The 24,992-nt window shown below is 43.4% G+C and overlaps 1 protein-coding gene across 3 annotated transcripts in view; it reads left to right on the plus strand.

Moving 5' to 3' along the window:
• The window catches only part of LOC148477053 (uncharacterized), a 67,985-nt gene that overhangs the window by 23,072 nt on the left and 19,921 nt on the right, over positions 1-24,992 (plus strand). For 2 of the 3 annotated variants that reach the window (XM_088457301.1, XM_088457303.1), the window contains exons 2-3: positions 19,176-19,286; positions 19,376-19,438. In XM_088457301.1, the coding sequence (XP_088313427.1) occupies positions 19,176-19,286; positions 19,376-19,438 (174 nt within the window). Of the gene's footprint in view, positions 1-17,748; positions 18,106-19,175; positions 19,287-19,375; positions 19,439-24,992 lie in introns of those variants that run through there. The other variant, XM_088457302.1, reaches the window with a different exon arrangement.

Raw genomic sequence — 24,992 nt, forward strand, 5'->3', positions numbered from 1 at the left:
GTTGTCAGGCACCCGCACTGCGTTGTGTGATAGATAGTGGCAGCCTCTGCTGCCCACAGACCTTCCTTCCATTACTCCTTGCTCCACCTCCTGCACTGTGAGTCTGTGTGGAGAGACATCATAACGACTTGATGTCTCTGCCCATGCGGTGGAGCCGGGGGGAACTGTCCATGGCATGAAACTGCAGCAGGCATCAGTTTCCGGCTGCCTGGTGGGCACTGACTCCATCCTCCCCACACAGCCGGGCATGACCCTGCAGCTGGCACCCGGCTGCTCCAGGCAGGAGGTAACAATTAGAAAGTAGAGAAACCTCACTCGAAAGAGCGCTCGCTCTAAATCTGGGCGTTTTTTATTTTTGTGCGGCCTCCTGGCCGCTCGCATAGTTGTGGTTGACCACCCACAGCTATAGCGAGCGGCCATGATGATGGTCGCGATGGTTAAGAACATCGCGACCAACGGGCTTGCGACGAGACCCTTGTGGTAGGGTCTCGTTCATCGCAAGGCCGAGAGAGCTTTCGGCTCTAACAGATTATTTTCTGTGTTTGTGAATTGTGTGCACTGTGGCTGCACGTGCATCAACAAAGGAGCAGCGCCAAGCGTGCACCTGTGTCCCATAAGTAAAGGGCCAGCTGGCTCATCTCTTAAAGGGTGGTGTAACCCCCAAAGTGTGCTCCACAAAAAATAAACAATTCTTTTTTTTCTGTGTTTGTGTGCAAAATGTATGCGCAGTAGCTGTACGTGCATCAACAAAGGATCAGCGCCAAGCATGCGCCTGTGTCCCATAAGTCTGTTAAAGGGTGGTGTAACCACCAAAGTGCGCTCCACAAAAAATAAACAATTCTTCTTTTTTTTCTGTGTTTGTGTGCGAAATGTATGCGCAGTAGCCGCATGTGCATCAACAAAGTAGCAGCGCCAAGCGTGCGCCTGTGTCCCATAAGTCTGTTTATAACTTGCCTGGCATGGTTGTATCAGATACGACCATACCAGACTGGGCTTTCCCTGACATGGTCGTATCTGATATGACCAGTCAGGAAAGCTCTGTGGGCAGCTGCTGGAAAATAATTTTCTAGCAGCCGCCAATCACAGAGGGACCTCCTGGTCCCTCTGCACACTGTCCCTCCCTGTGGGCCAGCCGATAACTGCTAGCAGTGATTGTACAGCCCAACGAAGGCGCACCCAGCCCCGACACCAGACCGGCGGCTGCTGACTGGGGCAGAGAAGGCAGCGCTGATAGCGCTGTCCTTCTCTCCCTTCCCCTTCTGGAGAGCAGCCGCCGACAGGGCAGAGAAGGCAGCGCTGATAGCGCTGTCCTTCTCTCCCACCTCCGGAGAGCAGCAGCCCGGCGGCTGATGGCAGAGCAGCCGTCGGGCAGAGAAGGACAGCGCTATAAGTGCTGTCCTCTCTCTCTCCACCCCACCGCCCTGTTAGCGGCTCCCCAGCGGCTGCAATTAGTAGAGGGAGCAGCCGCTGGCCAAAGAGCCAACCCCTTCTCTCCCTCCTCCATTTTTGCAAGCCCCACCCCATATATTTAAACAGCAAAGCCCTAGATGTATGTGTATATATATTATATATATTTATATATATATATATATATATATATATATATAGCACAAGATCCTTCTGGCATGGGTGTATACCCAGCACACAATAAAGGAAGGCGGCACTCCAATAGAACATGTAATTCAATGTGTATTAATAATCAAAACGGCATATTAACATCCATGTGTCAACGTTTCAAGGCTGAACGCCTTTTCATCAGGACATGTCCTGATGAAAAGGCGTTCAGCCTTGAAACGTTGACACATGGATGTTAATATGCCGTTTTGATTATTAATACACATTGAATTACATGTTCTATTGGAGTGCCGCCTTCCTTTATTGTGTGCTGGGTATACACCCATGCCAGAAGGATCTTGTGCTATATTTTTTTAGGAGGGCACCCATACTGTTTTTCTTATTGTCCTGAGTGCCGGGCTCACTCTTGTATATATATATATATATATATATATATATATATATATATATATATATACACATACTATATATATATATATATATATATACACTATATATATGTGTGTGTATATATATATATATAATGTGTGTGTATGTGTATTGTGATCTATACACATGGCTATATACACATACTGTGTATATACAGTATGTATATATATATATATATATATATATATACACACGTGTATGCACTCATATATATATACTTAGTGTGTGTGGAGCCCCAACCGATGCCAAACAATCGATTGTTTCTATCGATGGTTGAATCTATCGGCCATCGATGGTACAGCTGTCAATGACCAAAACTACAGTATACCATAAAAATTGTAATTTTTATGGTATATGGTGTTTAAAAAAAAAATTGCGTTGAAATAGTTTAAAAAAAAAAGATCTTGACCTAATTCAATCATTAAAAAACAACAATTTCGGAGCAGTTTTTGGAAAAAAAAATTGTCAGTTAAATGGTTAAAGGGTGGTGTAACCCCCTTAGTGCGCTCCACAAAAAATAAACAATTCTTCTTTCTTTTCTGTTTTTGTGTGCAAAATGTATGCGCAGTAGCCGCACATGCATCAACACAGTAGCAGCGCCATGCGTGCACCTGTGTCATAAGTCGAGGGCCGGTTTGGACATCTGGTCCAGACTGAAGGACGTGCCGACAATTTCTGACAAATCTACTGTCACTGCATATGATACTGTCACCACTGACAGAATGGTGGAGGATTACATTGGTGACAGCATCCAAGTAGGGATGTCAGACAGTCCGTACCTGTACTGGCAGGAAAAAGAGGCAATTTGGAGGCCCTTGTACAAACTGGCTCTATTTACCTGAGTTGTCCCCCCTCCAGTGTGTACTCCAAAAGAGTGTTTAGTGCAGCCGGGAACCTTGTCAGCGAAAGGCGTAGGAGGTTGCTTCCACAAAATGTGGAGAAGATGATGTTCATAAAAATGAATTATCAACTCTTCCAGGGAGACCAGCCTCCAGAACGTACAGAGGGACCTGTGGCGGTGGATTCCAGCGGGGACAAATTAATACTCTGTGAGGATGAGGATGTACACAACACTGAAGAGGGTGAGGAATCGGAGAATGAGGAGGATGAGGATGACATCTTGCCTCCGTAGAGCCAGTTTGTGCAGGGACAGATTAATTGCCAGCTTGTTTTGTGGGGGCCCAAACGAACCAATCATTTCAGCCACAGTCGTGTGGCAGACCCTGGCGCTGAAATGCTTGGTTTGTTAAAGTGCGCATGTCCTGTTTATACAACATAAGGGTGGGTGTGAGGGCCCAAGGACAATTCCATCTTGCACCTCTTTTTTTTTCTTTACATTATGAGTTGTTTGGGGCCTAGTTTTTCAAACTGCCATCCTGTCTGCCACTGCAGTGTCACTCCTAGATGGGCCACGTGTTTGTGCCGCCCACTCATGTCGCTTAACATAGTCATCCAGCTACCTCGGTGCAACCTTTTGGACATAAAAACAGTATTGTGAGGTGTGAGGTGTTCAGAATAGACTGGAAATGAGTGGACATTAAGGTTATTGAGGTTAATAATAGCATAGGAGCAGAAAAACCAACACATTCTGTGATTTTAGCTGTTTTTATGCATTTTTTTCAAAAAAATACAGATCCAAAACACAAAACCCAGAACCCAAAACACGGACGGGTGGTTTTGGCAAAATCAATCCAGATCCAAAACATGAAGAAAGATCCAGAACCAAAACACAAAACGTGGCCGGTGCACACCCCTAATATATATATATATATATATATATATATATATATAAATATATACATATATACAGTTCAAGAGGTCCGGCACTCCAAAAAATGATACATATCCTGCAGAGGTGCCCGCACAAAAAGGATTGAATATGCAGCTAAGGTGCAGCACTCCCTTATAAAAAACCACACAGACCACCATGGAAATAGAGGAATGTTTCAGTACTTTAAGTACTATCTAAGATAGTACTTAAAGTACTGAAACGTTCCTTTATTTCCCTGGTGGTCTGTGTGGTTTTTTATAAGGGAGTGCTGCACCTTAGCTGCATATATATATATATATATATATATATATATATATATACTTATGACTCTGCTGCCTGGGCCCTCATGCCTACTGCCTGGTATTTCCACTGCTATGGACCCACCAACTCCATGACTGCTGCAGCTGCCACTGAAGAGAAGGTTTAGGATCAGCATCTGGTCACTGTCTGGCATTTTCCTCTGCCCTGTTGTCTATCCTTTGCCATTACCCTGAGGATAGAAGGCTGACTACTCTCTGCTGTCTTCTCAGTAAGTTACTACTCCAGGACCCCACCCATAGCTTCATTACTTGACTGACTTGCTCCCTACTTCTAACCAGGTGAATGAATATGGGTGATAGTAATGGAGTTTAGCTCACCTGATCAGTGAGACTACCTATTTTTATTGATACCTGACTACTTTTTTTCTTTTCCACATCGCATCTGCAGATTTTTTTTCTTTTGGAGCATTTTTAATTGCTTTATAAGGTTTATAACATGGAAAACCTCTCCCCAGGAATAATTTGATAACTGTGGGTCTACCTGAGATCAAATCAGGGCCCTGATTTGGACAAATTTCTTCTCACAGATTAGCCACAACTTTTGGGAGTTGCTGATAACATTCCTAGCTTTGCAATTGAGAGAGATAAAAAGACCTGCAAGATGGAATTATTAAACAGGACATGCACAGTTTAGCAAACCAATCACTTCACCAACATGAACTGCCACTTGTGGCTGAAGTGATTGGTTTGTTTGGGCCTCCACAAAACAATCTACCAATGGGCAGCTGACATTGCTGGCAATGTACTGTACTCTACATACAGACTGGCTCTACAGAGGCAAAATGTCATCATAATTATCATCCTCACCCTCATAAGTGTGTACATCATATTCATACAACTGGAATCCATTATTACAGGTACATCCAGGCTTTGAGCTAATTGCCAGTAATGGTCTTCCTCATGGAATTTGTAGTTCATTTTGATGAACATCCTCTTTTCCACATTTTAAAGAAGTAGCCTTCTACGCTGATCACTGACAAGGTTCCCGGCTGTGAAAACTCTTTCTGAATACAGACTGGAGTGTAGGCAGCTTATGTAAAACAAAGCCAGTTTGTACAAGGGCCTCCAAATTGCCTTTTTTTCTTGCCAGTAGTGAAAGGGACTGTCTGACATGCCTATTTGTCATTAAAATAATCTTCCACCATTTTTTGTATGGTGACCATATCAGGTGGAGTCGCAGTAGAATTGTCACTAATTTTAGGCAATTCTTTTAGACCCGACCAGATGTCAAAATGTTGTGTTGACTGATCTGCATCACAGTGGGTTTCTTAGGAGCTGAGTTTTTTTCCTGGCAGCCCCAGTTGCTGGAGAATCTGAAAGAGGAGACGTCGCTACATCACATGCCACTTGAGCTGACAACTTGCTACTCAAAAGCTCTTTGCATCTCTTAAGATCTGTGTCTGTTGGAAAGATAGACACAACATATGATTTAAACCTAGGATCAAGCACGGTCGCCAAAATTTATTTATCTGAATTCAAGATGCTGACAACCCTTGGACCTTGGCAAAGTTAATAAAGAACGTGATCTACAAGTCTGACATACTTAGCAGAATCTCTTCATTTCATCTCCTCCTTCAGTTTCTTGAGCTGCTTTCCAAAAGTCAAATTAGGGGAATCACCTGACTCAAGCTGACTGTGTCTGAACTCACTTTACAGGTGACTACTTCAATGGGTTTTAGCACCTTGCACAGCAAAGTATTCTCCACTATGCTGGAGTAAGGTACATTCTCTCTATGTTATGGCTCATTTTTTGCTGTTCCTTTATCTTGCTTTAGCTGGTGGCAGGGCAAATTGAACTGTTCTTGCAGCTGCTGCTATCTTCTACATGCAACTACTGAATGTTGAAAATGTCCCAACATTTTTTTGTCCACAGGGGCATGCAGGGCATCTCCTGCATGCCCCTGTCATTTTTCAAAAAAATTCTGCACCACCAAATTGATTATGTGAGGAAAACATGGGACGAATTTGAAATCACCCAACTGTAATGCAATATCTAATAATACAATATTTGTGGCATTGTCAGAAATCAGAACTCTAGAGGAAAGTCCAATCAATGTAAGCCATTTTGCATTCCTGCGGGGTTGATACCAGTATGCCTCTTAGTGAAGCCAGTGATACAGACAGTAGCCTTCCTCTGAATGAGCTGATGTTTGTTAGATGCTGCTGCTGTGGCAGCCCCCCAGTGGACTGCCACAGTCATGTAATCTTTACTTTGCCCAGTTCTGCTTGTCCTCATATCTGTTGTTAAGTGGACAGTGGGTACAACTTATTCTGTAGGCCACTAATTAAGTTTTTTTTAACATCCATGTACAGGTGGGGAATTGCTTTTCTAGTGAAATGGAATCTTGATGGGGTTTGGTAGCCTGGACACAGGACCTCAATTAACTCTCTAAAACCCACTGCATTAATGGTGGATATTGGATGCAAATCTCATACTAACATAGCTGTTATGCCATCAGTGATCTGCTGTGCAACTGGGTGACAGCTGTCATACTTGCTTCCTCTAGCAAAGTATTGTTTAGAAGTCAATTGTTTTTTTCAAACTGCTACTAGTAGTAGTCTTCTTGGTTCTCTTCTGGAATGGAGATCCACCCCAACAGCAGCAGCAGCAAGCCTAGTGTTCAAGGATTCTCCTTCTTGGATCTAGCAGAGAGAATGGAGCTAGCTGATTCTGGGCTGTTTGTTACTTTTTTAGCATAAGTTTCTGATTTTGCCAAAAACATTTCATGAATGTGTTGCAAATTATGTAACAGGGAGGAGGTTGCTAGTTGGTTAAAGTCCCTACCTCTACTTGCTGTGGCTTTGCAAATGCTACAGATGGCAAGGCAATTGTTGTCAGGATTTGGGTAAAAATAATTCCACACATATGAGGTGGATTTTTTCATTTTATGCCCAGGCATGACAATGGCCTTTTTCTCTTCATGGGCAAGAATTTATTCCAGTGGTGCCTCACTTATATAAGCAACATTCTCATCATCAACATCCTCAATAGCTACACAAATATCCCCCTATTGCACTATCACCAAAGCATCCTTAATTTCTAGATCTGCATCTTCTTGATTTGCTTGCTACTCATCCTCACATTGGCAAAGGGTGCAGAAATTTTGGAAGGCTACTTATCTATGAGTACAGTATCAGAAAGGTCAGGTTCACACATAGCACTTGTGGACACACTTAGTGGTATACTTACTAAAGTGAGAGTTTTTAGAAGTGGAGATGTTGCCCATAGCAACCAATCAGATTTTACCTATCATTTAACTAGCACCTTCTACAAGATAATAGCTAGAATCTGATTGGTTGCTATGGGCAACATCTCCACTTCTAAAATCTCTCACATTAGTAAATATACCCCTTAGACTCTCCTCAGGGAATTGTAATGTTTCTGAACAACAGACTGTTAGTTCTACTGCTTTAGTATTTTTTTTCTGCACTGGTATTCCGGTTTTCATTTTATTTGACACCTCTTCTAGAGTTAGACTCTCTTGCATGGTCAAATGAGGCAGAAGAAAATTCCAGACTGCCAGCAGTTGCAGGACTACCACTCAGAAATAAAGGATAAGACCTAAGCCTTTCTTTGCCACTGTGTGTAGTGTATGGCATGTTGCCAATTTTATATTTTTTTCTGCTGGAAACTTTCCTTTTATTATTTTTAGGTGTTTTTTACTTTAGCAATGGAGTTTAATATGGTTTTTGAGATTTTAGATGCCCTGACTGAAATCCTCTATGATCTTGAGCATCGGCTTTAGTAGATAATGTTGAAGTGGTATCGTCATGATGACTGGTGGTGGCAGCAGCTGCAACGCTAGTGCTTGGTTACTGCTCCTGCTGTTCTGTTGATTGATCGTCATGTTCCATATTGACTACCCACCAATTGCAACACACTGCGCAGATACATACTATTATTAAGGCGGGGGCCCTTGACCTACTGACCGTTACTGTTATACAGTATATAACAGACAAAGTTTCACAACCTGAAATTTTTTAAACAAAAAATAAATATATTTTTAACAAAAAAAAACTGCCCACCCCAGTATTACCTAGGGGTCTGATGTGGATGGCACTGCCCATCAAAGACAGCGTCACTGAACCTGTCTTTAACTGTCTCACTCTCTCACTAACTTTACCTCCAGTGGTCCTGAGACAAATGACACCAGATCACTGCAAGAGGGACTTATATCAGATCTAAAACACAGAAGATCTGATGCTGGGAAGATGGCATTGCACCTCGTTTTCAAATCCGAAAATGGCATGGAGATCTGAGCAGCGACTCAGATCTGCTAAGTAAAGTTAAATTCGGGTGGATTTGGTTTCCAGGAAACCGAAATCACTCATCTCTACTACAATATATATGTCTTGTAACTTGCACCTATCATCTATGAGAAGTCTTTTTTTCTGTCACTTCTTACTTTGTTGTACCCCTATGCTCAGGGTAGTTCCTATAAAGGGTGCAGACCACTCCCTGCACTCATTTAGTCTTTATACTTACCCATCCGTAGTTTTCAGACTGCTGCTCTGCATCGCCAGGCTGGCACTGAAGAGCAGCAAAAATCACTGGGAAGATGGCAGTGGCCATTTTCTCAGTGTGTAGTGCATGTGCAGTACTGATGTCCCTGGGAAACCAGTGTGGGCATCATTTTTCTGGAGACCAGTGCATGCACAGTAGATTATGGCACTAAGACAGAATCTACTGCATCCTCCAGCCACCGGGGCATAGCTAGGGAGAGGAGGGGATCCGCACTGAGTCAGCCCCCTCCTCTCTTAAAATGCCCCTGCCTATGCTGAAGCCTCTCTAGTGTTAGGTGACCACATTGAAATCTCCTCCTAACATCTACTGGATAGACAATCCTAGGCTCAAGGCCTACTTTGCCAACATGAGGATGGTGTCACCTACCTTCTTAACCATTTGCATCTTGTAGATGTCTGGCAACTACATAATCCCCTTTTATAAAGAATTCACGTTTTACTCTATACCACTCAAGGCCCATTCTAGAAAAGATTTTATCAGGCGTGGCCAAACCGGTCCTCATGATCTCCTAACAGTTCATGTTTTACAGACCACCTGTGGATCTGTAGAATGTGTCAGTTAGAAATAAATGCACCACTTGTTTTAAAATGTGACAGTAATGAGTACACCTGTGCACTAGCTAGATGGTCTGAAAAATGTGAAATGTTAGGGGATCTCGAGGACTGGGTTTGGCCACCCTTGGATTATATCCTCCTTGCTGATCACTTCTAAAAGTTTCTATATAACTTTCTATTTGAGTATTGAGTTTGTCCAACCAATTGCAGCTTTTACCCTCTGTGAAGATTGTTTTGGAATTAATCTCAAAATCTTGAATCTTCTCTTTGATTATATTAAGCTCCCTGGTTGACTCCTCTATCACGAGCAAAATCAAATCCAGGGAGCATTTATTTAGTATAGCCACTCAATGCTTGCAGAATGGAATATTATGTTGCCCAATGGAAACACTGAAAACCCTGCGTCCCTTGGACTACTACTTGATATGGGTTGAAGTGCATTCTCTAGTCTTGTTTGAGTAATTCCATCACTGGCATTTCTTTTGATATTTGACAGCCTACCACAACTTTAAGGATCTGCTGGAGTTCTCTTGGAATGCTTGTGCCTTTTCTAACTCCCAACACCAAGATAATCTCTCTCTTTATTGGAAAACTGCTAAACCTGTCATTCAGGGGAATATTATTTAATTTACCTCTCATTTAAAAAAAATAAACAATGAGAGTTCCTTCAATTGACCCACGCAGTTCTTACAACAGCTTACCAGTGCCTGCATAACTCTACCTCCGCAACTACAAAGGCAAAATGTGCTGAATGTGGATAGATTGGTTCAGAAAATGGGGATTGGTCAGGTCAGTTTTAACAAATATACCTTTCATATGCATGACAATAAAACCATCCGTCTTCTCTTTAATCTTTTATGAGGGGAACATTTTAGCTTTGAGAGATGATTTAGGTGTCTTAATGTATGTATACTGACCCGGACATTTGTAATTTTCTTCATTCTTTCTTCTCTTGTTTATATTCCCAAGACCCAATACAATATGAGAATAAAACCTTATTCTGGAGTAAGGTATCTTTGCCCCAAATATCTGAAACTCATTTTGATATGTTATCCCTGCCCATTACTAGTAAAGTGGATGTCGTTACAGTCATTAAAGGCCTTAAGGGGTCCATGTACTAACCTGAGTTAAGGGTGTCAAACAAAAAAGGCACAGAAACTCTCTGTACATATTACTTCTCTATAGGTACTAAAGGCTTTTCTCTGCTTTCAGCCTATTAGCAGGCTATAAAATTGCACTGCCCTAGGCATCTATGGCAGTGCTAATTGTCCCAACTGTTACTAACAAGAAATGTCACTTGCTGTCAAGTGTCTTCTCCAGCGCCAGCTTCAAGCTGCTGTTAGCTTCCTTCAGCAGTGAAAAGAGGAGAAATGTGGATGTCATCGTTGTTGTTCTGGTAATTTTTCAATAAAGTTTTTTGTAAAAAAAAAAAAAGTGTGCCGAGCTGTGAGACTGCATACAGCTGAATACTTTGTGCAAAGGAAATTAAAGTGCGTATGCGCACTACAACAACAGGAGGGGGAAAGCATCTGTAAAGAAACTGCTGAGGGGTGAACTTAACATTCAACTTCTTCGGCAGCAGATTTCTTAGGAGACAGCGGGGGGGACAAAGCAGGAGTGGCATTAACTCCACTGTAAGTGTAGTGTTGATACATACAGGGGGTATTCTCCACATTGGAGAATTTCCTGGGATAAAGTATTGGGCGCGCGCCCGCTTTATCCCCGTATTCAATATAAAACCTATGAAAACGGGAACCTGCGGAGTGGGATCTGCAAAAAAAAACAAAATTTATCTGGAATAAATTGTAGGACCTCCCTAAAACTGTAAAAACATGGGGAATCACTATGGGTACCCCCGTTTTAGCCTGCAAATGAAAGTCGGGGATTTAAATAGCCGCAGCAGGTGTTTTTTTGAAGAAGTGTTGCAGAAGAGCACTTAGGTTATTTTTTTCATTTTTTTAAGTGGTCCCATCAAATTTGGGGTACATGAAAATGGGTACTAGCATATTTTTATGTCCCTAAAGTAAGTTTTAAAAAAAATCTGCAACTATGCACCTGCCGCTAATAACTTATTCTAGAATACATATGCCGCATATTTGCAGAATAGCCATGAACCTATTTCCCTATTGTTAAACACTTTTTTCCTTTTTTTTTTTTTTTTTACCCCAATTTTTAATTTAATTTTTTGGGGTGTCCCTATTTTTAAAAAAAACTTTTTTTGACACAGTTATTTTTAAAATGTCATTCCCAGGGTTGCAGGCTATTTTTTTTTAAGCCTGCACCCCTAAACCCCTATTCTGCACTTTTTTTCGCCACCTATTCAGTGGTGAAAAGTTATCCCCGTTTTTTTCAAAGACTTTTCGAACCTGCAAAAAGTCTTTGAAATTGAATACAGTGTTAAACCATGCAATACCATCCAACAAAATGCAAAGGCGGCAGGAGGTGTCTATAGGAAATAAACACCTCCTGCATTGCTTTTGCGATCCGAGTGCAGTGTCTGTATGCTGCCTCGGATCACTATCGCAACCACTCCTTTGACCAGACTGCGTAAGCCTGGCTGGTGCCTGGTCAATTGGGAGGCCAGGGAATCTGCATCCACCAATGCAGACCTTGGCCTCATCCCTTTCGGAAAATGGGAACGATACACCCCTATTTTCGGAAGGCTGCTCAGCCACACCCTCACTCTGCCCCCATATGACGCAGCATGTTAGTCATGCTGCAGCTATGGGGGGACTGTGAGCGAGATCGCAGGACCTGTTCTGCACATGTGCTGAATGGATCCAGCGTCTGTGCAGACCCCTAAACATCGGAGATGTACGCTAACCATTGGGTTAGCATACATCTCTGAATCAGGCCCTAAATCTGTAATCCCCTTATTGGTGCATTAAGACCACACTGAAAGATCTGAAAAGTTTCCCCTGCTCTGCAGAGTATTTAAGATAATTATAAATATGCTCTCAAGATCCTGTTGTCTCTTGATGCTGAGAAAGCTTTAGATGAAAGTAATTTTGAACCATCGTTATGAAACATTGTACTCTGCTTCCACCTCCGGTATTGTTACTAATAGCATTATTTCCTTTGCCTTTCCTATCCAAAGAGGCTCCCGACAGGTCTGTCCTCTATATTCTTTTTTTGTTGCCCTTAAACTAGAACCTTGTCTATGTATTAATACCCATTATTCTCAGATTAAATGCTTTTATTTATATCTCACATTTCTATCTCTGTCCCAGCTATATTTGAAGATATTGCTTGTTTTAGTTAATGTGCAGGCTATAAAACAATTTGCAGAAATCAGTTCTACTGCTCTTTCCCCCAGATTTTCTGCACCAATATACTGTTCTCTCTTCTCATTTCCATATCACTAAAAATGTATTTAGGTGTTTATATTTCTTCTTCCTTGAGCCGTCTATATAGTGTGAATTTTACACTGATATTACAAATATAATGCAGTTCATGCAACATTGGAATTATTTACCATAATCATTACTAGGCAGAATTTCAGCTCTAAAAAGCATAGTTTTCTCTAAATTGACTTATCCCCTTCAGATGCTTCCTATGTTTCTCACCAAGGATATTGCACTCTGGGCCTGATTCAGACCCGGTCGCAAGCGCTGAGCGCTCGCAACCGGGTCGATGGTGGCCCACAGCGCATGGTCACGATGGAGCTGGCTCCGTCGTGCGAATGCGCGAGACCCGGCTAGCGACAGGCAATCCGTCGCTCTCGGTCTCACACCAAAGGAGGCGAGCTGTCGATGTTGAGTGACAGCTCGCCCCCTTTGGTGGGCGGGCCAGGGGGGGTGGCTGCCCAAACGGAGGCGTTCCCGAGGGAACGCTTGCCGTTTGGGGGCGGCCCCACTGATATCACGAGTGATGTCAGTGGAGAGCTTCCGGCTCTGATAGAGCTGAAAGCTCTCTGGGGCTTGCGATGGACGAGACCCTACCACAAGGGTCTCATCGCAAGCCCGATGGTCGCGATGGTCTTGACCATTGTGATCATCATCATGGCCGCTCGCTATAGCTGTGGGTGGTAACCCACAGCTATGCGAGTGGCCAAGAGGCCGCTCCAAAAAAAAAAAGCCCGGCCCTGATTCATTTGGAAAGGCAAGAAACCGCACATAGGCCCTCACTCTGAGCAGAGCGCACGCTCTGAATGAGGGCCGGGCTCCATGAAAATGGAGCGTCCTCCTGGACGCTCGTATAGCTGTGGGTCACCACCCACAGGCTATACGAGCGTGCTTTGTGATGGCCGCGATGGTCGAGACCATCGCGACCATCGAAATTGCGAGCCGGAGCCTGCGGTTGAGGTTTTCTCCGGAGTGATTTTGGCTCTATCAGAGCCAAAATCACTCCCACTGACATCACTAGTGATGTCAGTGGGCCAGCTTCTGACGGGAGGCGTTCCCGTGGGAACGCCCCCGTCAGGGAGGCACGCCCCCGGCACGCCCACCAAAGGGGGCGTGCTGTCAATCAACATTGACAGCACGCCCCCTTTGATCGGACACAACGAGCGAAGGACTTTCCTTCGCTCGTCGCATCTGGCGCATGCGCACGACGGAGCTCCCTCCGTCGTGCGCATGCTCAGTGCATAACATCGACCCACTTGCGAGCGGACAGCCGCTCGCGAGTGGGTCTGAATCAGGCCCATAGCTAGGATCAGTGTCATCCAACCCAAACATAATGGAGGACTTGATCTCCCTAACATAATAGCCTTCTCTTAGGCAGCCCCTTTTAGATACATCTCTGATTGGTGTTTGCGAAATGACCATTGTAATAACCCAACCTTGGAGGAATCCATATTTGCCCCATATTAAGAACCCTCTTACACACCCCACGTACAGTATCTGAATCTATTTACACTGCTTCTTTTTTCTATGCCATATTCCATTGTAATCTATGTACAGACGATGTGCTGTGATTTTGTTTTTCAATTTGTATTGAGGCCTCTTTTTTTGATAATTGCTAATGATGTGTATTACACATTTATATCAAGGACAATTAGTGGAACCCGCTGTCCCTGTGAATTAAATCCCAGCACAATTCCCCCTTTTGGAAGATTCCTCCACACTTTATGATCCTTCACATGCAATCAGTGTCGCTTCCAAAAACGGCGGAGGTCGGAGGCTGCGGGGGATGGATCGCAAGGTCCCTCTTCTGCGAAAATGCCTCCATAGGCATAAAGTGCCAGCAGAAAGGTGATTTCTACACTGTTGAAACCTTCACCTAGTGAAAGTGAGCATATCTTATTGGGCTGTGCATTTGCAGTATTACTGGGGTGTTTTTAATAAACAATACATTGGAGAAACGTCTAGTTCGTTACTTAAAGGCCAGCAGAAAGGTTCTCTCTGCACTGACTTGACTTAGAGCCTGATTCAGCCAATATCGCAAATGTAAAGCTGCACGCAGGCAGCTTTGCAATTGCGATTCTTGCAATAATCCAAATGCATCAGGAGGTGTAAGACACCCCCTGTTGCATTTGCGATCCCAGCACTGCGACGGAGGTCGCAGGCTGGCATCACCATCGCCACCATCGGTGGTCGATGGTCGCAATGGTGGACAGCTCCTCAGCTTACTCAGGATGGCCAGCTTGCAAGCCCAGCAGACTGCTTACATCCACGCAGTCCCTGGGCTGGCCACTCCTGGAAAAGGGGTGGACACGCCCCGTTTCCAGAAATGCCAGCCGTCCCTTAAATGCCTCTGCCTGTCAATCAGGCAGAGGCATTCAAAGGCTTGCATGCATTTTAGCAGGACCCATTCTGCACACTCGCATAAGGGGTCCTGTAATGTGTTAACCTGCAGCTATTTCAGGTGAGCAGCATTGCCGTGATTTACACTGTACAAACATTGTGAATTTATTCTATTTTTTTTTTTTTTTTCATTTTTGGGACAGTTTGCTCTGGAGGAGAGATTTCTCGAATTTACTATTCCACTGGGGACTGGAGGATGCCCATTATCCCTTATTTCTAGGCTGCACTAAGATATGATTTTAGTAAAAAAAGATATGCCCCCTAGGAACATATTTATCACAATCCACGTTTTTAAAGTGGTTTTGTTATGTGTTAATATCGCCCAAGATTGCAATGACAAAATTTATCATACAGTAGTTCAGGTGCAGGACAGAGCTTGCGAGAAAGTCCTGTTTCAGCGAAGAGTTAGAAACAAAGTGTTAGTTACCACTATCACTTTACTCATGAGCAGTGGCGGTTGCAACGTCGGGGCTGCTGTGCTGTCCTTACCTAAAAGAGGGGACAGAGGAGTCTGGAGGGCTAGAAGATAGTCAGGTAGCCAATAGGAGCTGTTTGCCACCGGATTCTGGGGGATGGGCTAATCAGCCACTGCTGTAGTGCACCCAGCTGGTCCCCGGTGGGCTTGCTGTTCCCGCTGTCTCCTGATGAGGATGTGCAACATTTACGGGTGCATTTGATGTTGTTGTGTTGCCCGGCTTCCCTTCCCTGGTTGCAACTGCGTGGCACTGCATCCACACAGTTGCAACCACCACTACTAACGAGTACACACCTGGCAAGTCTAATGCGCACATACCAGTACGAGCACACAGAGAGGATTTCATATACAGTACATAAAAAAAACATGTGGAACAGTAATCCATAAACTATTGTGGGATATGATCTGGAAAGTTTTGCATTCCAGAGCTTGAGAAATTTCACAATTTGGCATAGATTCTCCCTAAACCTATGGAGGCTAATTTTGTGATCGAAAATGGAGGGACCACAGCAGATACACCCCTTCATACATCCTGAGGATACTTAGGGCTCCATTTAACAACGAATCTAAATAACTGTTGCATATCGCAGTGATGCAAAGGAATATGTCAGAATTCTGTCATGCGCATGTGCGATGGTCACTTTGCGCATGTCCATGACTGTTTAACATGGCAGGGACCCGGCAATACCTGGAAGGCTTCGCTGAAGCTGGAAAGGTTGCTGCCAGGACCGCATCACTCTAGCCATCTAAAGATGGAGAAAGCGATGCAGTGACAAACAGCATTTATCTTAGATTACTGATGGTTGAAAAATATAGAAAGCATGACATAACCCCTTTTGTGAATGCTGAAGTGGTTTATGTATCGGTGTTAAACAGGGCCCATAATTTGTGCATGTACTTCCCTCAAAATTACTTTGATAAATATATCCCCTATTGGGAGAAGCTTTTCCTATAATCAAAGTGGTTCCCAAACTTATTTGAATTATGGCACCCTAGAGTATCAGCAGTGTTTTCATGGCACTCCTCAGCCAAAAGCTTGTTTTTGAGAAATTCAGAAAAAAAAAATAAAAAAAAGTAAATGTGCTTACCTGTCATCCTTAGGGTCAGTTATGTGGTGGTGGACAGGTTTGAGCTTCTGTTTGTCCACATATTTACATTACATTGTTCATAAATAATTTGATCTGGTGCTGGACCACCAACCTGAGGCACCCCTATAAGTGTCCCGAGGCACCCAGGGGTGCCATGGCGCACAGTTTGGGAACCACTGCTGTAATGTATTTTATTAGTTTGCTTCAGATGCACACTCTGATTCTTGCCTATAACACAGGGATTGCCAACCATGGTCCTCAAGGCACACTAACAGTCCAGGTTTTAAGGATAGCCATACTTGAGCACAGTTGACTTAATTAGTACTTAAGTTATTTTGATTTAACTGCCTGTGATCAAGCATTGATATCACTAAAACCAGAACTGTTAGGGGCATATGTATCAAAGCTTGATGTGAGATAAAATTGTGAAATATATATCACCAACCAATCGGCTCCAAACTATCAATTCTTAAACACAGCCTGCAAAATGTAAGTTAGAAGCTGATTGGTTGGTGATATAAATCTCAATTTTATCTCACATCAAGCTTTTATACATACTGTATTATGCCCCTAATACCCCTTTTACACCGAAGCTAAAACCCGGGTTTTTGAAGGTTTTTTTTGAAGGGGCAGCTCCCTGGTATAAAAGGGGAGAGGGTTGGATCGCCGGGTCGGGTGACCCGGCAATCCAACCCAGGTAACTAGCAGGGTTTAACAAGGGCGTAGCCCGTGAAACCCTGCTGTGAGAACAGCGCACTCCGGGTCACGATGACCTGGAGTGCGCTGCTAGCCGGCCGATTGGTCCGGCTTCAGTGGCGCTTGGAGATGACATCATTTCCAAGCGACCACTTTCACTCCAGAAAAGCCGGGTCTATGCAGACCCGACTCCGGTGTGTGCGGCGCCGACTCGGGAATATCTCGAGTCGGCGCCGGCAAAATTCTGGGTCTGATCCGCATAGGAACTTTGTTCCAACTCCGGGTTAGACCCGGAATTTAGATGGAAAAGGGCTATTAGTGTGCCTTGAGGACCGGGATTGGGAATTACTGCTATAACATGATTAGCACTGCTCTGTAATACGTAGGCAATACAAATATCCCTTTACATGTTTCCAACAGTGAACTACAAATGAATGATAAGCTAATCAGCGGCTGTGCAATAGAAAAGAGAGGGTAGCGAGGCTGGGGCATGGGGGACATTGTCACAGCAGTGAAAGCGCTGATCTGTTTGGCTGCACTCCAGGGTACTTTCCCAGAAACCACATGCCTTGTCTTGGGAGGCTGATCCTTTATAAAGGGAACAAGCGGAGCTCGGAGCAGAGAGCAGTCAGTGCTGATGCCGGCAGAGGGATACGTGTGCGAGTTACGGTCATGACCAGCAGTGATCACTGATTCTACACCACACAGACCGGACTAGTACACAGCAACCAGGAACCCATTCCCCTCAGTAAGGTCCCAGGCTGCCGTGTATAGCTACGCACAGATTGGATTAACAAATTGTCAAGAAACAAAGTAGATTGCGCAACGCTCCACGAAAATCCCCAGCAATTCCCCGCCGGTCCCGTGTTCTGGATTGAGTTGTATGTTCAGAATCAGAAGAGCCGATCGGTCCCGGGGAGCCACAATGGTAAGAGCACATTGCAGCAGCATCAGCCGTCATACTTCATAGAAACTTGTACTGTACGTTGTATATATGTGAATTCTCAAAGTCCTGCATGTTCGTGTTACATGTGTGGCGGCTAGTGTTATAGGTGAGCCGTCATGTTACAGAGCGCACATATAAGGGGCAGCGCACACCTGGCTGGAGGCGCACAGCACACGCATGGAACTCGCATTGCTCCTACAAGAGCAGCTAGATAGTACAGTAGTCGCACATTGTGATCACGTATGTACTGTACATACAGAGTACATGATTTGTACACGTCTCATGGGGACACATACACAACTTCATTCGCAGAAGTAATATAGTGTGTGTGTGTGTGTGTGTGTGTAGAGAGGGGGAGAGATACATGTGTGTATGTGATTGCTTAATAATATGCACTTACATACCATGTAATATATTTTACAACAACAGTTTCCTCACAAGTCCTATACAATCAGAATGCTTATTTTAATTTAAGTTACTCAAAGCTATCTGAACAGTATCCCCCAGACCAGTGGTTCCCAAAATGTGTGCCGTGGCACCCTGGGGTGCCTTGGGACACTTGCAGGGGTGCCTCAGGTTGGTGGTCCAGCACCAAATAAAATTATTTATGGTCAATGTAATGTAAATATGTGGACAAATAGAAGCACAAACCTGTCCCCCACCACAAAACTGACTATAAGGATGATAGGTTAGCACAATTTACTTCATATTACTACTTTACTTAATTTTTTTCTGCATTTCGCAATTAACTTTTGGCTTAGGGGTGCTGTGAAAACAATGCTGATACTCTAGGGTGCCTTGTTGAAAAATGTTTGGGAACCACTGCCCCAGACAATATAAAGTCCACTATAGAATTCTGCTTCAGCACCTTACAATATACCCAAATGCACTGAGACAGAAGCTGCACATTTGCCATTTATTGCAGCATATAAAATGTTTTGAAATTGCTTAACATGTTTATTTCCTGTGCTTGACATTATGAGAAAAAACAGAATTTTCTATACAATTGTCTTTATATAATAAATTAAGATTTACATGTCTATTCTTGATAGGTCTGCACATTTTGGATTATTGTGCTTATCTCCTTGGTTGGAAGGGTCAGTGCTGTGCAGAAATGTCCTGATGTTTTCACTGACATACACCAGAAATATCTGGATGAAATGGTAAATCAGTGGCTATAAGAATGTATAGGAAATTACTGTAATAGTGATGTACTACTGAACATAAAATCTTACAACTATGTCTATTACAGATTGCTGGTCAGTTAGAGTCTTCATGTACTATTAGTAAAGACCTCGTAGTAAAAGGACACTTGGTAAGTTTTATTAGTATAATATAATAAGCTGTGCAAACTGCTATTTAAGTGTTACGTGGCTATTCTGTAAGGCTTGTGAAACTAAAGCTAAATGTTGCAAATTGTGGATACAGTGATAAGCATTTACACAAAATAGTCACAGAAGTGATACAATTAACATTATGGGAAGTGAGTATTGAAAATATTGACTACAAGTGGGTGTTATTTGCAAACTAAAAATACAGGCACAAAATATTTAATTAATTTAACTCCTAAGTTTCTGTACAGATGGTAAATGCTGCTTCACCAGATCTTTGTAGCACACTAAGGGCCTGATTCAGAGGTGGACGCTAATGCTGCCCTGGTTGTGATTTTTTGCGGAGACTAAGCAGCGGTAATATGCAAATTCTAGTTTTAGCCTTCACGTGTATTGGTATGCATCGGACAGTACAAGCCCTGAGATGCCCACTTTCATTGCCCGTGGAAAGTGCAAATCCGCCCGTGGTTCCAAACACTCCACCATTGCATTCACCATCGCCACTTGCACCAGCCTATGGCTGGCAGTGTTTCCGTCTGAACTCCAGCTAAACATGGCCTCTGTAGATGTGGCTCTGTTTGGGAATGCAGCTGCATTCACTAACATGACCATGAGACAGCTCTTTTTTGCATTCACTTAAGGCCACTTCACAGACACCAACTAGGAATGCCCATGGTTTTTCCTCACCGTTTCCAATGCCAGTGCCCCCGTGAGCAATAATTAACTTCGTGTACACTTAGGGTAACGCATGCGCCCTAGGAGTTTTTAGGACTTTTTGCACATGCACAGTAGCAAATAATTTCTCAACTGCGCAAAGATCAGCAATGCATCTGCCTCTGAATTACACCTTAGGGCCTATTTTGGAGTTTGCAGAATTGCAGTGCAAATGCTTGTGACATTATACATCTACTTTTCCTCCTGTTTTATGGGTAAGCACATAGATTTGAAGGCCAGTATGGCTGCATTTTAGGGGATGCAAGATTTGCTTACATAGTGCAGATTAGATGCATGATTGTGGCCCAACGGTTACCCATCTAACATAACCATAACCGTCCAGCCCGCAGCCTAACCCTAACCCTCCCGCCCGCAGACAAATTCAACTTTCTGCCAGCATCAGGGAATCAGGGAAATTCAGCTCCTTGATTCACTGATGCCTACAAAAATGATAGGAAATGGTGAGTCAGGGATTTTTAATATATGCAGTTTTTTCCCAATCCGTCGATGGATCAATGGTCATCTATGTCCACAGATTGGCGTTTTTGATCGGCAGAACTGGAAATCGGGTCCATACATAAGTTGCAAGTCTGGGATGTGCCTGAAAAAACTGTTGAAAAGACACTAAAGTAAAGTGCAAGTTACGACCAGAAAAAGAGGCAGCCTACAATTATGTAGGTCTCTGAATAAGGCCCATTGTGTTTATACTGTATGTAGGGAAAAAAAAACAATTTGACAATTTTTTCATGCGGAATTCATGCGTTCTGTGAAATACAATTATTATCAATTTTTCATCAGGTTTTTATGTGGGCAAAGTGCATGTAATCTTCTTGAATAATTGAAATCTGTTACTGAGCCTGCTTTGTCCTACTGCATTATCCAGCACAAAAACTTGCATGGGTCTGAAGGTGACAGTACCTAGCATATATGGGTCTGAAGGTGACAGTACCTAGCATATATGGGTCTGAAGGTGACAGTACCTAGCACCTATGGGTCTGAAGGTGACAGTACCTGGCATATATGGGTCTGAAGGTGACAGTACCTGGCATATATGGGTCTGAAGGTGACAGTACCTGGCACCTATGGGTCTGAAGGTGACAGTACCTAGCACATATGGGTCTGAAGGTGACAGTACCTGGCATATATGGGTCTGAAGGTGACAGTACCTAGCACATATGGGTCTGAAGGTGACAGTACCTGGCACATATGGGTCTGAAGGTGACAGTACCTGGCATATATGGGTCTGAAGGTGACAGTACCTGGCATTTATGGGTCTGAAGGTGACAGTACCTGGCATATATGGGTCTGAAGGTGACAGTACCTAGCACCTATGGGTCTGAAGGTGACAGTACCTGGCATATATGGGTCGGAAGGTGACAGTACCTAGCACCTATGGGTCTGAAGGTGACAGTACCTAGCATATACCAAACCACAAAACACATAAATAGTAGAAATAAATATTTTTCTTCAGCTCTGTTATACAGTGCTGCATTCGTTTTGTGTGGTAGTTGTAGTCTTATTTTTATAATTCAGCTTGAAAATGAAATAACACATACAGATTCCAACAAAACGGTAAGATCTGATCAGTTTATCATCAGACATGTCAGGACACATACCAGGCATATCTTACTAGTATAGTTGACTAAAATATTTTTCAGACTCCGTACAGTAGCACACTTATTCATTCATAAAGGAAGCACACTAAACATAAGGGGCCTTATGCATAGGTGAACGCAAGTTGGCCATAATTGTTTGCAGAGTTGCACACATGTATTAGTGATCACTCTAGGTCTGGTGCTGGGCAGGGCACCAGACCTAGAAAGGGGCACTTCTGCACGTGCCCAAAAAGGTGGCGTGACCACAGGAAAAGGGTGGATATCTTTAAGATGCACCCCCTTTTCATCACTCTTGGGGACATTCCAGGCTGCCCCTCAAGTTCTCCTATCTCTGTGAATAGATGCCAGGCACATGTGCCTGTCATCTATTCACCAGTGGTGATCGGTGTACTGCTAATATTCCTACACGCGTGACACTGCGGCCCGCAGGTGGGGACGGCACCTGGCAGGTTGTTTTAGCGAGGCGCCGCCAAAAGAGCAGGGTGCATTCTGCCCTTTTGAAATCGGGCAGGGCACAGCACCCCGCTAAAACAGCCTAGCAGGAACACTACATGTATGCAGCTGCAGCACCCCTATCCGTATGCATGGTTTCATAGTCATCATAATCACAAATTATTCCTGGTGAAAATTATATGTCTGAAACAGGTGTAATGACTTGTATGCACAATTCTGCCAAGCCCACAATTCCATCACTGGGCTTAGCCTATGGGTGAATGAGCCATTGCATCCATTCAGCTGCAAGTGTAGATGTGACTGAGATACATGTAATTTGCATACGATTGGCACAGAAGTATGGGCAATGTGAAAACACACTAGATAAGTCAGCAAAACTGACTTGCGTTCAAAACCTGGTACAAAGAAAAGAGGTGGTGTTGCCAACCAGATGCTTGCTTTCATTTTTTTAAACCAACAAAAGAATGACAAATTAGGATTTAATTGGTTGCTAAGGTCAGTTTGGTGGTAGGGAGAAAAGTGGTAAACAACACTAGGAGAGTGTTTTGATTTCCACTGCAACATGTCAAAACCTTTTTTACTCCTATTGCTTAACACTGAAAGGCATTTGCTTGATTACACTGGGGATTCATGAAATAGGTGTTGACTAAATCTGCTCGGTTTTTCCAATCCAACATTACTCTGGTCCTTCCACCAGAGATATTAGCAAATAATTCTTGTCCTTACCCTTTGACATTAGCAATATAACTTGTTAGGGTTGGCCTCTAACCCCTTTAGTTTTTGTTTTAGCTATTGTGCCAGTGGGCAAAAAATAAGATGTTGTGATGCCATTGAGGCTCCTGTTCCAAAGGCTCCATGCATAAATTATACCTTTTTGTGGATTATTTTTATTTGTTCCTTACTAACCCTGAAACATCATTACCTGCACTACATGAAAGTTGATCACTTTCTCTAGTGCTGCATTTTGGGACAAATAAAAGATTGACACGCAAAAGTGTTGCTTAAACCCTATGTTTATCTAGAAAGGGATTTATTTTATTACCGCCCTAAGGGCAGGCCTTTGGATAAGTTACCAGTCCTTGCCATTACAGCCACCCTTCGTGCTTGGGATAAAATTATTGGCTACTTAACTCCTCTCCCGATCCTACAGGTTTATTTGACTGCACTATCCACACTCAAACCTGATCTTGATTTTGGTATTACTCATTGCATAACCTTTATAAAAATACAACTTTGCTGTAATTTTCAAGCATACAAACTAAATATAGGTCTTTTTGTGATGGTTTTCAATATTTACAATAACACCACATGGCTACACTCTTACTCCACAACTAACTTTTAAGAATCCCCATCCGCCAACTTGGATAGTCTCTACACTAACTACTTATGTTAGTATAACTGTTGTTTTTCCCCAACTGTTTGGTTAAGTTCCCAATCCAACGTCAATAAGAAGCAACACCACGTTTTTTTTTCTTCTTTGTACAAGTTTTCATAAGTGGCCCAGATAGGTTTTTACAATAAACACTTTTGTTGTTTTGTAGTACTACGCTGCTAATTCTGTACACATTATATTAACTGATGAACCATCTCAGTCTCATATAGAAATGTCTTCACCAAGCCTACCTTCTACATCAGAGTATCACTCCCCACAACTGCCTCATCTACAGTATGTCTCTTTTCTTCCTCTACCTTCTCCCCCTCCTCTGTCTGTCTTCATCACATATAAGTCTCTCCACTGCATCTCCCACAACTCTAGTATTACTCACTTCTCTTCCACCATGGTCCTGCTGCACCACCACTAAACCCTGCACCCTCTCTTTTCTCCAAGTTACCTGTCCTCTTCCCTCCCCCCACACCACACTAAACCTCCACCTTACCCACTACCTGCTGTCACTCTTCCTCATTCAGAAGCCAGCCACATACCCCCACACTCTTTTTCCCCCTGCTCTAGATCAATATCCCCTCCACACTACATCAACCCTAATAATCTCATTCTCCTCTCGCCTCTTAACTCTGTCCCTCTCTCCTGTTCCCTCTGGAAAGCCAGCTCTGTCTATAATAAATTGGTCCCTGTTCATGAGCGCTTCATCTGCTTGATTCTCCTTTCCATCACCAAACCCTGGATTTAGCCATCTGACATCACTGCCCTGCCGGTATCTCCTTTGGGGGCCTCACATTCTCTCACACACCCTGACCTGGAGGTTCCCATGGTGGTGGTCTTGGGTTACTTCTATCCTTGGGTCACTTCTACCAACTCTTACCATCTGAACCCTCCATCTCATTATTTCCATTCGACACTCATGAGATTTGCCTCTTCCAACTTCTTCGAGTAGCTGCCTTTTTTTGTCTCCCTAGCCATCGCTCAAATTTCCTCCATCACTTGGCTTCCTGGCTCTTAATCGTCAAATGGGCTCTCAAGACCCATTTCTTCCTCAATGCTTTCCATCACTCATCCTAACCCACTACTCTATGCTCCTTCCTCACTATCTAAGCCCATCTGTGCCACCCCTGTTTATCTGACCCTCCCCTTTAGAATGTAAGCTCTCGCGAGCAGGACCCTTTTCCCTCACGTGCTTCTTCTTGTCTTACTTTTACTTTAATTCACAATGGCACCTAAAACTTGGTTACTGACACCCTGCTGCTTATTTAGGTGTTATGCAGCATTGTTTATAAATCATGTACTTGTCCTGCATTGTCTGTACTGTTAATAACTGTTGTCTTGTGTGCTCATTTGTTTCTGTACTTTGTAAGGCAC

This window comes from Taudactylus pleione, unplaced genomic scaffold (assembly GCF_031769625.1).
Source record: "Taudactylus pleione unplaced genomic scaffold, aTauple2 ptg000755l, whole genome shotgun sequence".
Classification (NCBI taxonomy): Eukaryota; Metazoa; Chordata; class Amphibia; order Anura; family Myobatrachidae; genus Taudactylus; species Taudactylus pleione.